This window comes from Dasypus novemcinctus, chromosome 1 (genome assembly GCF_030445035.2).
Source record: "Dasypus novemcinctus isolate mDasNov1 chromosome 1, mDasNov1.1.hap2, whole genome shotgun sequence".
NCBI lineage: Eukaryota > Metazoa > Chordata > Mammalia > Cingulata > Dasypodidae > Dasypus > Dasypus novemcinctus.
Window position 1 is genome coordinate 110,020,437 of NC_080673.1, and position 17,911 is coordinate 110,038,347.

Consider the following 17,911-nt stretch of genomic DNA (forward strand, 5'->3'; position numbering starts at 1 on the left):
CCAGTCATTGGGTGCATGCTGTTCTCAAGAAAGGGAGTAAATTTAGAAGGGCAGCATTCTTCTACCAAGGGCAGTTCCTGGAGTGAGACTCAGTTGTGCACAGAGAATAAGCACCTCTGTCTTGAAGCAGGGTTCTGGGTGCCATAGCACACGACATTCTTCTCTAAGATTCCACAGAATCCTATTTTACCACACTCAAGGACTTCTGGTATCCTTCACCTTAAAGTACAGCTTTTTTTATGTTTAGTCCATATCCACCAACAGGCTCTGAATTTCTTTTAAGGGAGAGGAGCAGGTAATTCCATGTAATAGTTTCCTTAATATGTTCCACAGTATAGACATTTGATATATACATGTTATAAGAGTGATGAAAAAAAAATGAATGGAAACTTTCAATATTGAAACTATTACCAGTAAGAAAAAAATGAAAATATTGCCATTGAACCATAAAATAGTTCTGTAAATAAAAATATCATCTTGTATGGGAGTGATATTATTCCATTATCTGTAAGAAAGGAGGTAGATCTACACTGATCAAACTGATTTTAAATGTTCCAGGGAAGTGGTTTTCAAAGTGTGATTCTGAGAACCAATTGTGGTGGAGTTCACCTGTTGAAAACCTCTCCTTATTCTATTCCAGAGCAGCACAGCTTTTATTTGTTTTGCTAAGTTAGCTAAAAAGGATTGAAAGCTTGCTCTAGGGCAGAGGTTCTTAACAAGGTGTCTGTGAGCTTGAATTGAAATTCAAAAAAACATTATTCTTGTGGGGATATTTTGGTATGGGTGTGATATATTTATTAAATAATACAGTAGAGTTTGGACTTAGTCAGGGGTCCGTGGTTTTCACCTGACTGGCAAAGAGGTCTGTGGAATAAAAAAAACATTAAGAATCTCTGCTCTAGAGAATGTTAACTTCAACAAATTGAAGTTATAGGCACTCTGAAGACACCGTTCAAAAATATACACTACAGGTAAACCTAATTTCTTGTGATAAACTAAAAAAACATAAAAAATGCCTTCTTAAACTTAGATATGGTTTATGTAATATTAACAAATGGTGTTTATAGCCACAATTTCTCAGTGTGTATGGTTTCTTTAGCCAAGTGATTTTGACAGTAGGGAATACAAACTACTGCCATGAACACTTAAAAGAGAATGGTATGGCACACAGGACAAAAAAACCTGTCATTTAAAACTAATTAGCTATGTAACCTTATATAAGTCATAGCTTTTCTGAAGCTCAGTTTTCCCTTCCACAAAACTGGGAATAATATGTTAGATTAACTTTAATGTACATTGTAATATTGTATGATTGTAATATTGTAATATTGTATGTTGTAATATTGTATGAGATACAAATAAATAAAAATTTTAAGTAGATACAAAAATAGAACAAATAGGACACTTTCTGCCCAGAATTTTAAAAAATCTTGCTTCAAATAGTACCTTTTATATATGTAATAGCAAAGTACCAGTGGCATTTTTATTAAAACAAGATGCCATCCATCACCAAAGTGATATAAAATTGGAAGTAGAAGATAATACTTTCAGTCAAGAAAATTTTTAAATGTTAAAATGGGTATAAAATGCTAAATTTGAAGCAATAATAATTTTATTTGAAGAAGATATCACTGTCTACTAGAAAAACACATGAAAATAAAATGGAAAAAAAAGGAAGTAAAAACCAGTAGTAAGTTTCAAAGGATAATCAGGTTGGTCATAAAATATATCAAACATCAATAACTTTCATATATACCTGCAATAAGCAGTTGAAAAATGTACTGGACGCATATCCCATTCATGAGGGCATGAAGACACACACACAAAAAATAATTCTACAAAATTTTAGAAATAAAATACAATATAAATATGCATGAAGAACATTATAAATCTTTGGGGCAAGGTATAAAAGAGTGACTATATCAAAAGATACCATGTGCATGGATGACAAGTCTCAATATTTAAAAAAATAGAATTTTCAAAAAATAACCTATAAGATATTACAGATAACAATGGCACGGGGTGCTGAAAAATAACAGGATAAGAACATTTAGGAATTACTCTAACTTTTTAAAATAGAAGAGTAAAGAGGAGGCATTTATCCTATCATTCATAAATAAATTATAAAGCAGCAACAGAAAAGGCCCTGGGAAACAGCCAACTACCCCTTTACTGGACATTTATAATACTTGCAGCAATTGTTTTTTTAAAAACTGTTTTGACTTATGTCCCTAATGAAGATCTAAATTAATAAAAGACAGAAAAGCACTCTTTTATTCTTTGTATTCCTAGTAGCAGAACACAGACTTTTAAAAATGTATATGGCATTCCTTTAATATTGGCATGTTGTGGTTACTTGAATATAATTAAGACTTTTATCAATAGACTCCATTTTTGATGTTTGACCCCTGACTTCTTTCGAAGCCTCATCCTGCCTTTCCCTTTGACCACATCTGGACAGGCTGATAAGAAAATTCCTACTGCCTCCTCCTTTGGCCCCTGTGGGAATTTTAAACCTTGCATATCTTTAACCTGTACTTTTCCCAGTATTACCCCTGAGACACTCTAAAGGCCCAGTCCTCTCGCTCTGCACTGCCCAGTGCAGACCTGCTTATGTTTGTCCTGCTCTCCCTGGAAGTCTCTTTTGTGAGCAGTAAACTTTCTCTCAAATTCTCTCGTGTGTGGAGCATCATCAGCTTTGATATCCAAATCAAATTTTAGTGGGGGACCATTTTGTTTCTAAGGTATGACTGCAAAATACTTACATAAGACAAAGTAATATGCTTTGTCTTCCAATTCACTTATTTTGTCCTCAACCAATTCAAATCTGCTATTATATACCTCTATTTTTTTACAGTTTGTTTAATACTTAAAACATTTTATTTTTTTTAGAAAAATAAAATTTCAAACCCTTGTGTCTAGGGCTGACTTTCAATAGATGGTGGCGAGGGAGCTACTTTGTTACATATGAAATCCTGACCCAGAAACAGATTGCCTACAAGTGGTTTAGCAACAGGTTCCTCATGAGCGTGCAGTCTGTGCTGGGGGAGGAGGCGGCCCCCTTTTTGGCCAGCCCCTGTTTCCCGGGACAAGGGGTTCTCCACTGTGGGCCCGGGGCTAGACATGCAGCAGGGGACGTTACATGCACAGGCATGCACGATGGCCCGCTGGCAGGGACAACAGGAGAATGGCTATCTGAGGCCAACTGAGGCTCCACGGCTCTGCTGTATCTTTCTACCTGGACAGGATTCTGACTTAATCCCACAGATGGTAGCTGTGCTCCATTGGGTCCTCCAACAAGCACATACCAAATTTATATGCCTCTAATATATTTTTAATCTCCTCCATTCTGACTTTCATCCCCATAAGCTCTTTTACTTTTCTTTGCAGGCTTCAAATTGTTCTTTGTGCACACACAGTATCTTCTTAATATTCTTTATGTCTTTAGTCATATTTTCCTTCACTACTTGACTTGATTTAGCAAATTCGTATGGCCATCAGTGATTAGTTGTCTGAAATCTTGTGTCTCTCTGGATTCTTTGTTTGTTCCTTTGGCTGGGCCATATCTTCCTGTTTTTTTACTATAGCTTGTAATTTTTTGTTGATATCTAGGAATCTGATTGTGTTGGTGATTATACTCTGTTGATCAGTCTCTCTCTTTGCTTTTATGTTTTCTCCCCCATTTTGTAAGAGAGCTGTACCCTGCCTGACCCACACCTATGCCATTTTCCCAGACCCCTCAAAACAAAATAATATGATTAGGGTGGAAAATTCAAATTTTAAAGGTCAATTTGAAATGTGAAACCAAAAAAATGCAATTGAACATGTGCTATCATGCATATCATTCAAACTTAAATGTCTTGATACATGGATATATACATACATATATTCCTTTTAAAAGTGTCTCTGTGTTAGAAGTTACAGGAACAAATATGAAAATATTACTCCCAAATAAAATTCCAAAATTATTGTATTAAATTGTTATAATAAATTTTCTAACAACAACATTTTTTATGTTGAAGTCCTACATGAGAAATATCTGTATCTTGTGGTGGCTCTCTTACCCTCCTACTGATATACTCACTAAATAAGGATCTCATAAGCAATCTGCCAAACTATAATTCTGTCTTTGTGAGAAAGCTTCAGAAGAATGAGTATATTATGGTTTTTGCATCCTAACCAAGTCATGAATTAATAAATTGGCAGGATCAGAACCATGTTCAACACCTCCCTTAGATTTATACCTGCCAGCTCTCTGCATGGAAAGAGCTGTGAGATTTTGGCAACACCTTGAGTTTGAATTTCACTTACTTATTTTTATTTGAAAAATGTTTTCTCTGCCAATATATTCTATAAATTTGATTCTCAAGTTCTTCTGTTGATAAGAGCCTACATTTTTACCAATATGATTCTTTTGCAAAGAGAAAACAGTACCAAGAGAAAGATTCAGCTTCTCCACTTGGAATATTTCTTTCCTCCACTTCCCATTTTTTTGTATATCTGAGTTCACTTCAAATTTTAAAATTTTAATTTTTTTTCCTGACTTTTCTAAATACTTTCATATATCATGTGACCTTTTATTTTTTCAGTAGAGAAAGGCAAATGCATTCAGAGAAAAAAGGATGGGTAAAATAAAGAACATAAACTTCCCAATGGCTGTCTCCTTTTGCAAAGTATAGAGGAGAAATTTGTGTTTTATTAATCAATTTATTTAATCCAAGAAGCTGTGCAAGACAAATGTAAAATGTCATCAAAGATGACATGACAAAGAAGCTAATAAACTGCAGAATTCTTATACCATTGAGAAGAGCTAAACAACATAAACTGCCTTATGGGAATGGAACAGGTAGTGCCAAAGCAGGTCATAGGCAAGCTAACCAAAACATGGACTGTAAAGAAATGCAAAGATATACCTAAAATAGGTCACAAATGCTACAAAATATTAACTACTTATGAATCATGATACCATCATTGTAAGATAAATTAGAGTAATCAAATCCAATCTATTACCTTTTATCATTTAACTGAGAAAAAGCAAAGGCCAATGTTTATTTTTTTAGTTGTGGATGTGGTTTTAAAAAAAAACATAACAATGTATTTTGTGACAGGCACTAAAATAATGTGTGAACATCTAACACTATGATATAACCAAAGGCCATTTAAAATATTTCAACCACCAATTTTTCTTGCACAGAAATTCTCTTACAAATAAAGTCCTCTTTATAATGTATGTGACCCTCTGTTCTTTTTTAAAAACTATTTCATATCCCCAATATAGTGATATTTGTGTTTTGAATTGATATCAATGTGAGAAAAAATATTCTTCTAAAAGATATTTCACTGAAGAATGATTTGTTATATCTTCCTTTCATCAAAATTAAGAAGAGTGAAATAGTAACCAGAAATTACCTTCTTGATGGTCTCCAACATGGAACGCCCTCCCTGCCAGGGCTTGGAGGTCTTTCTGATACATGACAAACTGGCCATGCTGTGCCACTTCCGGTCCTCAAGCTTCTTATGAAAAGCATTAGCAAGCAGAAGCACTGTGTCATATATGTAAAGATTGGAAATCTGAAAAGACATTACACAGTGATCACTAGAATTATTGATACTAACCATCAAGAATAAGAAGATATTGTCAGCTCCTTCCATTCATGTCATAGATAGCTGGATTCCTGGGTTATTTATTAAGCAGAGGTTTCTTTTTCATTTCCTGGGCAATTTTGCCATTGAGAATGAAGTCTTGTCTGATTATATGCCTCAATTGCTTTTTCATCTTATTTAAGTGTGAAAGAAATGATAAAAAAGAGGTTTCTACAGAGGCAGGGCTGTTAATGTCAGACCTTGGAAAATCACTGGCCCTTATTTCATTGTGAAGAGGTAAGAATCTAAGGGTTTAAAATTGGAAGAGCAAACTGAATAATACATTTTTCTGAATATGTCATTTTTGCATTTTAGTTATTCAGATGGAGCAATATCAAATTATCTTACATAAAGATGAGTGTCATAAGTGCAAAAAAGGAAGCAGTATCTGTGTCTACATTTGGATCTATGGGGATTCAATAACGAAAAAGTGAAAAAATACCACACCACTCACAAACAGTACAATGATCAAGGATATATAAAAAATTATATAGCTATTCACATTAACATGATAAATACCATACACTATTAACTGTCAGTGAGTGTGTGTTTAGTAAATGCTTTCTTCTTCTAAGGCAATTATGTTATTATCTTTCTTCTATGTAGATAAAAGTGAATTATAGCTCACTTTTGCTAAGGTCTATTACACTCATACACTTAAGTCTTGCCAGAACTACTATCCATGCTGTCAATTAATTACTGAAAGTGCTTATTTTCCAAAGAAATTAGAAATTATTTAGAAAATATGAACACCAAGAGGTCTCCCAGGTCAATAAAAAGTTGTTAAATGTTATTATATTACCTCTTTGAAGTAAAAACCCAGCATAAAAATAAGAGGATCAATGTAGTTATGAAAATTGATTCCATCTAAAAGCATTTAAATTTTTGCAGATTCTTTTAAGTGTCTTTTTATCACAGTTTTTCCTGAAAACAGAGGGATGATATGTTGATTGCCCTTTGATTATACTTAATCAGAAAGGAAATGTATGGAGTCTTCCGCGCATATCATGGACATTACTAAGCTTCAACTACTGAGATAATTAGGCAGGAGAAGGGAAAAATTTGATGTTATGAACAACTTGTAAGAGTTTCCTAACATGTATTGTACATTTTCTTCCACTTACAGGTAAAATCTTAAATCTTTTGTATTTGTTAACATCATTTTATTCAATTAATATTCATGAAAGTAGGTCTTCTTTTGAAGAGATATTGAACACATGGTTTTTCTTTGTAAGGTAATATTAGGGCTGACAGTTCTTCCCCTCACCTTCTTCCCCCACCAGATGGATACTAGAGAAACTAGTTTTTGTTTTTCCTTCTGTGAACCTTATCCCAATGTATTTTATTATGACAAGGCAACTTAATGGTATTCAACTATATCATTTTAGGTTGTTTTGAAACTCATGGTAGACAAAACCTTCTGAAATGTCAAGCCAATTACTAATGAGATGTAATTGATAGGCAATTACCATGCAAACCTATCACTTTTCCTTTAAGTTTTTTCCAAAGTAAATACTGTTAATATCAAAGACAAGAACACTTAAGAAGCAGTTTAGCTATAGAGGATTATTAATATTATTATTATTTTGATGACTTGAAGTTGACGTGGACATTGAGAACCACTTGGGATTTTTTTTTAAAAACCTCAGCGACTTCCTTGCCTTACAACAGTTAATGAGTTTGAATTCCAGGAGGCCAGCCTGGATTCTGTACATTTTTGTTTTATACCTTCCCACAGATTCTCATGCAGTCTGCAAGAAGAGTCTGCCTACAGGTCTTTGAGAATCACTGGTTTATGTAAATGCAATGAACTGCTTTGGGTTTTCTTATATTTTGGATGGTCAGCCATATTTGGGCACAGAATACATTAATAGGCTAGACTTTAGACCCTTTCAGACTAATTCATTCTGCTTATAATCATTCAGTATTGCAGGGTATTTATATTTTCCTTTAGATGGTTTTTTTATTCTACAGGTCATTTAAATAAAATCTCACTTTTCAAGTATAGCCACTAAATCAGAGCACTATGTACTGAATGGTATTCTAGCTTACTCTGCCGTATGTCCACTTTTCAAATCCTTGATTTTGTTTCTGATGATGAATTCAGAGATGTGCTGACCTGAGAGCCAAGGAATTGCATTCCCACTCTAATTTTAGTTTGACGATTATTTTCCATGATGGTTGAATCATAACATATTAAATAATGAAAAAGTGCATTGTTTCATTTTGCCCATGGCTAACTAGACTGAGTCATAGAGGATGGGTGAAGGGTGGGTGACAGGACTGGCTGATATCCACTATGATCAAAGAATGGAAGTGAAGATAAAAGTAGTCTGCAAATCAGTTAAAGTCAGAATTAGACTGTGAAAACCCAACAAGAAAACATAGCAGGAACATGAACGATGAGTGGGCTGACCTCAACAATCAGAAATCAAAGGCACACCTTTTGATGGCTTCTTCTCATCATGATACCAATAATCTGGACTTTTCTAACCTCTCCTATCTCTATTGCCTCAAACTTGCTTACTCTTCTCTCTCTGCCTTTATCTTGCTTCTTCCTATGACTGACTACTTTAAGTGTATCTATGAAATTGTTGTAGTAGCAAATTTTGATGTCACTTTACCTTTCTCCAAGTAATTAATTTCCTTCAATATTCAATTCAAAGGTTACATCCTAGGAGAATCCTACCTCGACAACTTCTCAGGACTATCCCCACTCCCAGGCTAAATCAGGCAGTTCTCTTTTAAGCCTCTGTAACACTCAACATCTATCTTTATTGAAACATATTATGATGGTAAGAATTTTTTTAAATCTTCCTTTCACACGAAAATGTGAGTTCCTCTGGACAAAAGTCTTATACATCTTTCCACATCCCTTGTATTTTTGTTACCCTGGAAGCTGACACATATTTTTATTTATTTATTTTGATAAATAGCTGTCAAATGAAAGAAGAGAAAGGATGGTGAAAGGGGAAAAAGGAATTGGAGTTTAAAGTTAGATGGCTTTATTAAAGTCATAGAGTGAAAAATTAGAATATACATTACCAGAGGCAGGGGTGGGGAACAGGGAATGGGAATTCAATGCTTAATTGGTACAGAGTTTCTGTTTCGGATAATGGAAAATTTTGGGAAAGGGTAGTGGTGATGTCAGCACAGCATTGTAAATGTAATCAACACAGAATTTTATACTTGAAAGTGGTTAAAACAATTAATTCTAGGTTGTATATATGTTACCAGAATAAACAAAAAAAAAATCATAGAACTGTACAACACAAAAAGGAACTCTAATGTTGAATATAGACTATAGTTAATACAATTACAGTAATATTACTCCATCATTTGTAACAAATATACCACAGTAATGCAACATGTTGATAATGGGGAAAATGAGGGTGAGGCTGAGCTAGTATATGGGAACTCTGTACTTTCTGCATGATTTTTCTGTAGACCTACAATTGCTCTAATTTTAAAAAATTATCATATTGTACACTTTAAATATATGCAGTTTATGGTATGTCAATTATATCTCAATAAAGTTGTTTAAAAAGTTAGAAAACAGTCAAGATTAGCAAACTAGCGAACTAGGTTCCATACAAACCTGAAAGTTCTGTGGCATAGCCTGTTTCGCACGCCTTGAAGCATGTACTTGGAGCATCAGTGTGAATCTTAAAGGTGAGTACTTTGTGCCAGGATGTAACAGGTGTTCTCTACAAATGACCCCCTCTACTTATTTGTTCATTTTCCAAACTGCAGTGTCAAAAATTGGTGATGCCATTCTTTGAGCTTTCTAATACACATCAAATCTGTTCTTTTTCAGGCTAGTGCTCATTCTTCTTTGAGATTCATTTTCTCTGCTATGCCAAACTTTATCACTTCTTATTGCCTCATCTACTGACCTCTTGGTCACTCTTTTTTCATGAGGTCTTTGACTCCTCACTCATTGTGATCCCAAACTATCTCTCAGCATTAAAAAATGGCCATTTCAATTTCTACACCGATGATCTTCACTTTTACTCTGTCTGCAACCAACACAACTGATTATTCACTGGACACAAAAACACACCACTCTAAAATCTCAAACTCCAGTATCCCACTATATGACCAAACATTTCTCTCCTTCGTACTGTCCCTATGTCTGCTCTCTGACCTCACTGTACACCAGCACCACCTTTTCTAATAAGACAACCTTTCAGTTTTTGACAGCATCTATCACTTTCTCTGAAACATTCTCTTTCCTTCAGTTATACATCTGGTAAAGTTTCTAGGCTGCTCATTATCTCAGTCCTCTTCCTCTAACCATACTTCCCTTCAATGTTTTTGTTAAACATTAGTGCCCAGAACTGACATGTTACTGTAGATGTGATCTAAATAGGAAAGAGAAGAGTAAGGCATTCCCTTTCTTGACTTTGCATAATGCTTCTGATATAGAGGACAAGACTTATTATCTCCAAACTCCTGTTCCTTCTAAGCCAGAGATATACTTTCCTTTTAATGACTTTTACTCTAATGTTTTCAATTTGAAGATCATTTTTCTTAGAGAAAACAGAAGCAAAAGCATTTGAACATTTCTGTTTTCTCTCCATTATTAGCCAAGTTGATATGAGTTTCACCAGGCCGTAAATGTCTCACTTCCTTTTTGTTCCATATATGCCCGAAAACATTGTTTGAGCTAAAATGTTTTTCTTTAATATTTATTTTGCAACTTCAGTTAATTCTAGATTTTGATCTCTCTTGGCACTAATTTAAGGCTTTGTGAAGCTTGTTTTCTTGTCATTCCTAAATCAGACATGCCTTTCTTTGCCATATTAAAATAACTGTAACAGTCCAGAGACATCTCTACACAGGCCCACTGTATCCTCTTCTCTCTTTACATTGAAGTATATAAATTGCATTTTTTAAAGCTTACTTGAGTCATATTTGAATACCTTTATTTTTTCTGAATCTGTTTAATTGTACCCTTCTGAATTCTCATAGACTATAAGTCTGTGTGATCATATTTACTGGCATTGTTTTATGAACTCCAAGGTGAGACAGCTACTTCACAACTCCCAAATTATTGGTCAGTGGAGCCTTGCTGATCAGAATTTAATCCAAAGTAGCATTTTATTTTGCTGCTTTCTCTACCTTCAGTGAGACAAAAGTTTTCACCAAGGCAAACCTGTATATCAAATGCTCTTCTTTTAGTGGAACATTTTAAGTGTAAGAGCAATGCATTTGGAGTCTTAATTATATAAATTTTCCCACAGAAAGTTTCTCTCGGTTTTCCTTTTATATATTAAATATTTAGTCAAATTCTACCACACATAAGAGGGACATTAATATGTAATAAGTCTCAAAGAAAAAGGTAATTGGCTTGTTTTCTTCCATCTGTGAATTTGAAGGGAGTATGTGGGGAAAGGAGGAGTGAGGGGACACTTCCTACACAGCCTTAAGCATCTGATAGGTCTGAGAATATAGAAATAAAAGATTTGTTCCCTGATTTCAAGGAATTCTTTAATGGGAATGGAAGGATTATACCATTATTTAAAATGCTATATAGGCGCTTTTTGATTTCCCTAAAGGGCACAGTCAGTAATTTTGCTTAAATTTGTGTTTCATTTCCTGCTATTTCTTTTGATACGAACAGAATTTTCTAAAACAAAGTTTCTTCATATTTTCTCCATGTAGAACTCAATCATTTTTATATAAATTATATCCATGACCAATTTAAGTGCAAAAATGGCTCATTATAAGAGAGTTACTGAAATTTAAGCAGATCCTATTAAGGCCCCAGAGTGGCTTAGTTTTCCTCAATTGACGTGAAATTCACAAATAGGCACGAGGTTCAAAGCATGTGATAGGTTTGATGGGGAAAATAAGGAGAGAAAAGCACATTATGGGGATGTTGTGATCCATGTTCTGGAGGGGACCTATTCTGAAGAAGCTTAAAATCTAGCAGGGAATCCAGCATTCTGGGGAATGACATCCAGGCTAGCTATCTGGTAAATACATGTTGCTCATTATAAGGTTAATAAGTTACGAAGAAATGATTGGGTAAGTGAGAATTCTGATAACTCATCTAAAAGAAAATTCAAAGCTGACTATGGATGGGGAGGTTCTGAGGTTGTCTTTCTAAAGGAGAAGCAGTTTTGTAAAATAATTTTATTTATCTGGAATGTTCTGGGATTAACTGTTTTGATGTTGGAGTTTGATGCTGAAGCCTCAAGCTGGAGCCCAGGGAAGTAAGCTCACAGAGGAAACAGAAGCAAGCCCCAGTAAGAGAGGAACTCTGAGACCAGGAATAAGCAAGCCCTGGGAAGAGTGGAACTTTGAACCCAGAGAGAAGCAAGATCCTAGAAGGGAGGCACCCAGAAAACCTGAACCCTTGAAGACATCAACAGCCATCTTGCTCCAATACATGGAAATAGGCTTTGTTGAGGGAAGTAATCTATGCTTTATGGCCTGGTATCTGTAAGCTCCTACCCCATATAAATACCCTTTATAAAAACCAACCAATTTCTGGTATTTTGCACCAGCACCTCTTTGACTGACAAATACACATGTTAAACATTTTAAAGTAATAGTTTTCTGAAGTATATCTTATGGATTCCTGACTTCTGAAGTTGACCATGATTTTAATATTTGTGATTATCTCAGGGTTATCACTTAAATAGTAATTAATATACTAGTGGGATACCACTGTGATACCCTTAGGGAGTGTTCTATTACTCAGGATTGTTTTTACAGAAAAAGTCCTACACTGATAGGTTGTTTGCGTTTTCATATCTGATTGATTTCTTTTTTTCTGACTCTTGCCTCGCTAGAGAGTGCTCCTTAGGGCTCCCTGCTGTTGTCAGTGTGCCTGCCCTTTGTAACATTCCCTTCAAATTGATATCTTGAGACCTCTAGTGTAAAGAGAAATAAAAAGATCTGATAGGATTTTCCTTAAGAAAAATAAATAGGTTCTGGGTAAGTGTTTAGAGAGCATTCTTATGAGTAAGCTGCAGAAAATTGGTATTCAGTTTGCTGCTCAGAGATTTTGTTTACTTCCAAATTCTTAGTTGTATTCTGAATGGTGAAGGTTTCAGCTATATCCCATCTAAGTGAGATACGGCTATATAATACTATAGCATATTTATATTCTGATTAAGTTATTCTAACTATAGAATTACAAACTAATCTTTTGTTGTTGTTGTTATGTACAAATTTTCTGTTCTCTTTTTTTTACCAGGAATGTTAAACACATCTATTAGCTTAATACTGTGGAATCTGGCATTAAGAAATACCAATCACAAATTCTATCATGGGAAATGCTAGGGAGCTATTTGCTTAGAAGGAAGAAGTTTTACCTACTATATTTTTATTAAACAAGTAGATATTTTTCTATAATGAAATCAAGGTATCAAAAGCAGAGACTTTTAACAATCTTTCCAAATAGACTTATTAAATTGTTGAGAAAATACTAACATGTACAAATGAATCCATTGCAACTTGAAAAAAAGTCTCTTTGCAATTGCCCATTGAAAAAGCACCTAGAAGAAATACTCCTGCATTTAGAATATACCTCCATATTCTGAGCAAATGGATCTTTTGGATCACACAATGTTGAAGATATTCGATGGTTGCCACGGAAACATCTCTGGCTTATATTCTGGGGAACTGGAAATGTCTGCCGAATAATCGTTAACCTTCCAATTGACCTTCTTACAAGCTCCTGTACATCAACATCGTTTATTTCCTGTAAGATAAGATAAGAAATGGAAGAATTAGAAATGCTTTAATATAGGAACAGAAACACAAAGCCATTCATGAGTTACTACCTGGAAATGTTAAGGGATTCGATCCTGTTACAGTAATGCATTAACTTAATGGTTAGCACATATACAAATGAAAACAACAACACATGTTCATTAAAGTGATCAACTCATTTGTAGTCGCTGTCTGTGCTTTTAATTATAAACATTAATGCCTAAATAATCTGAAATTGAGGCAACTGGCTCAAATATACTTTTATTAATAATAACCTTGCCATTTATTATGTTGAACACTTCTACAAAAATGTATGTGCATGGTCACAATATTGAAAAAGGTCACAAATAAATTGACTTTATAGTTTATTAATCATTAATGGATTACCCAATGTACTTTGAGTGCCTAGGAAGATAGTTACAATGTAACAGTAAAATATATTGTTCTTAACAATGAAAAATGAGGTCTTAAATGAGGCAAGGAAAGAAAGAGGAGACATTAATTATTTTTAAGAGTTTTTCTAATTATTCTTACAAGTGTTGATATTAACACATACATTATTGTGGAAGGCACAGACTAAGCAAAGTACTTGCAACAGTTGAATATACAAGTGAGTATATAATCGTAGTCTTTAACATAAAGAAGAAAAATTCTGTTGGTCTAACCAGGGCAAGGAAGGGAGAAACAGGGTGATTTGTTACTGTAAATCAATTCTCTTTTGCATATGAATGCTTGCAGAACTCAAAGAAATGTAACTTCTACTTCCTTCTCCCTCCACCTCCCAACTCCATATTTAAATGTGATTTGGCTCAAGGATGGATGGAAAAGTAATAAGAATGAAATGCTATTTCTATACCATATATCTGTTCTAATGGGAATACATGAGAATTGAAATATCAGGATTATTTTCAGTTTTAAGGTAGTCTTTAGAAAAGTAGTTTGTACTTAAGAATGTCCATTTAGAATCTTTCAAACAAATGAAGTCTTTGTAATTAGAAATTATAGGTTTGAATAGATTCTTATAGCTATAGAAAAAAGATTTTACTCAAGATAAGTTTTGGACTGCAGCAAGCATTTCTCAATTTTTATGCAAAGAATTATCACAGAATAATGAAAGAGGAAAAGACTACTTACAGCAATAACTTTTTTTCTTTTCTTTACTAGACTAATGACATATTATTCTTCCCTGTAGCATATAATAGATTTAAAATTCACCCTTTATTTATGATCTTTATGAAATATAGATATTCTGAAAATAAAATAACACCTGCTATCAGCTGTATCCAGTGTAATATCCTGGATTTCTGGTCGATTAATCCTTAATGTACCATAAAAAATGTTTTTGTCTCATCTAAAATGCCATACATTTCTTTTAGTCTGTGTCATTTCAATGGCCAACGAAAGCTCTGACTAGCAAAATTCAGGGCACTTTTCAATTCTCTGTAAAGTACTCACAATACAAAGTTAAACAGCATCCTGTGAACTGCATTTTAAGCACTAATTATGACAAAAATCTTTTAAAACAAATTAATACCATATTCAATATCTTTCATTATTTTAAAATTCCATATTGTGCCAAAATTTTCATTTAAAAAGCAGTGAAAAATTGCACTACTTTTCTCATAACATAACCTATATTGTCTTTTTTCCTTAGCAACACTAAGATTTAACATTTTATCAAATAGCACTGCCTTTCTCTACTCCACACACAGTGAACTACAAATCAGCATATTAGACTCAATACTTATATTTATTAAGTGCATATTATATGTTAGGCAAAATTCTAAGTGCTTTACCAATGATCTTTCTGCTAGAAAGAACACTCTAAATCAGATGCTGTTATTTTATAAATGAAGAAAACAGGGATTATAAGCATTTCCCTCATAATATTCTTTATTCACAGCATAGATTTATCAGTGTTGTGAAGAGAGATCCTCTCTGAAGTATCTTCACACGAAGTCCAAATTTCCTTACCAGGGCTATTTTAGATTAATATTCATGAACAATGATACAACTTAAAACTGCAGGGAACAGATGTGGCTCGAGTGGTTGAGCACCTGCTTTCCACATGGGAGATCCCAGGTTTGGTTCCTGGGGTCCCTTAAAAAAAAAACAAAAAACAACAAGCAAACAACTTGAAAAAACAACTCAAGGAAGCCTGTGTGGCTCAGTGTTTGAGCACCAGCTTCCCACATGCGAGGTCCCAGGTTCAATCCCCAGTCAGTCCCAGTACCTCAAAAAAAATAAAAATTAAAAAAACAAAACAAAACAAAATAGCAGAGATGCATTATTTCAACATTTAACAGATTGATGATTCTATAGAATGATAGTCATCTATCATGAACGAAAGCTTTTAAGAGGGCTATCTTTAAAACCCCCAAGAGGGATGGTTATCTTTCACATGAAAATCTCATGTATCTAAGTAAATGAAATAAATATGAAGGAATGTCAACTTGAATTGAATATATTTTGTATATTATAATTTGGGGCAAGGGAAAATAAAGTAATTTTCCAGTAGGAAAGATTCTGCCATTCTGAATGAAACTAGAAAAAAAGAGTCTGTCTCAAAAAATACACTTGCAATTTTAGTTTTGACATCTGATTTCAAAAACAGTTTGGTAGTGATATGAAAACTTGATTAGGCAGCTGTTTTATATTTAGGGAATATTATCTCTGTATTTCAAAGTACATTTCAAAAGTGGCAGATGCTATGTTAAATAAGCATTAAAAACCAAGGGAATACTTAATCTAAAAAGAGATTTTTTTAAATGAAAAAAATCCATAAATAAACTTTCATATTAAAATATGAAATTATTGTGCATTTTATTAGGACATATCATTCCAATGTTTTCAATTTTAAAAATATTATCTAGCATATTAGAATTTTATTTCTCTCATCACTTGCATCTCCCAGCCTTGCACTGCTACCAAATACATGAATCTCTATATGGATATACAGAAATTTCCTGAATTTTATTTAGAGAATGTAAAGAATCTAAAGCATAACATTATTTCTCCTTTTATGCATGCTTTATTTTACTGAGCATATTTATGAGTTAAGAATTAATATAATGAGAAAATGAACAAATATGTTTCAGTATGCCTCACATTTCCCAATTTTACTTTTTAAGGAGTAAATCATACTATCCTTTCCTGAAAGTAATTTATGTGAATAATTTAAAGTTATTTAAAATCAAATCAATGCATTTAAGAAAACATTCTTATTAAACATGCTTGGAAACGTCAATGTAAGGTGAGCCCTGCACTGTGAAAGACCTAAGCAAGAATATCTGGTGGGGACACAACTCTATCCAGAAACATCCACTTCCCAGAACAAAACTTTCTGGAGTTGAATCACTCTTGAATCCTTGTAGTATATCCATTTTAGCCTTAAATTAATAGACTTCTCTGAAGGTCAAGACTCTCAAAATCTATTGGCTCAGATCCCAATCTCCACTATTTCAGAGAAGGGACCATTACCCCCTTCTCATTTTATCTCTTAGCATCTAACTAAACTCTGGGTCATAGCAGGTATTTAATAAATGTTTTATACATAAAAAATTAATGAATGAATGTATGACAAGCTTTCACCTTCTGAATTTAATTATCTGAAATTTTAATTCCAGGCACAAAGATGTTATAAAAATGTTAACAATTGTGAATAAAGCAAATTTTTAGTGATGAGATTAAGCAGTCTAATGTGGTGTCATTTCAGAAGATTGCGTATATGTTCAATCTTCACGCTTCAGCAAAAATGATCTTTTGATGCATCTATTATGTTTAATATTAATATGAAATAATTACACAAACATTATGCTCATATATGGAACAAAACAAACTGTAGACTATATATCACCAGGAAGAGCATCAGAATGGCACCTTTCTGTTTGACAGATTAGTGATGAGCATGTCAATTTATCACTAAACTAGAAAAAATGAAAAAACACCCATTATTCAAATAGGATTTTTTCCCTCACAACAAAACAAAACAAATCAAAAAGACCCCACAAAACTTCCTGCTTAACTACAGTACTCTCAGAGATTAAGAGAAAATAATGATTTAAATTATTTATATAAGAAGTCAGTAAAAATAGCATGAGGACACCAAAGGTCAGTTTTAATATAATCAGGGAGAAGAGTGCATATAGCATGGTGCTCCTTTCAGCTCTAAACAGTGTATATTTCCTATCTTAATTTCTAACTTTAGTAAATTTTAAATAAAGTGCTGGGCCATCTGCTTCAGTGCCCTGAAGGAAAGAGAATACCTATATGGAAAGGCTGTTGCGAACTGGATTCCTTGATTGTAGGGAGAATATAAATATTATTACCAAGTACTAACATATGATTGATTACAACATAAGAGTTAGTACAACCCTTCATTATTATACCACATTTAATGCAAATGGAAAAAATATATTGTTTTTAAGTTTCTACCTCAATTTGTATCATGAAGCACAATGCCAACTTTGATTTATTATACCTTTCTAAGAAGAAAAAACTATTGGTGCAATAAGATTAAATAAATGTTTGCAAAACCCAT

General features: G+C 33.6%; 1 protein-coding gene across 2 annotated transcripts in view; it reads right to left on the minus strand.

Annotated features, from left to right (window-relative positions):
* GRID2 (glutamate ionotropic receptor delta type subunit 2) overlaps positions 1 to 17,911 on the minus strand; it is a 1,588,204-nt gene that overhangs the window by 641,369 nt on the left and 928,924 nt on the right. For both annotated transcript variants that reach the window (XM_058295409.2, XM_004470379.5), the window contains exons 6-7: positions 13,187 to 13,360; positions 5,410 to 5,571 (exon numbers count right to left, since the gene is read on the minus strand). In XM_058295409.2, the coding sequence (XP_058151392.1) occupies positions 5,410 to 5,571; positions 13,187 to 13,360 (336 nt within the window). The remainder of the gene's footprint in view (positions 1 to 5,409; positions 5,572 to 13,186; positions 13,361 to 17,911) is intronic.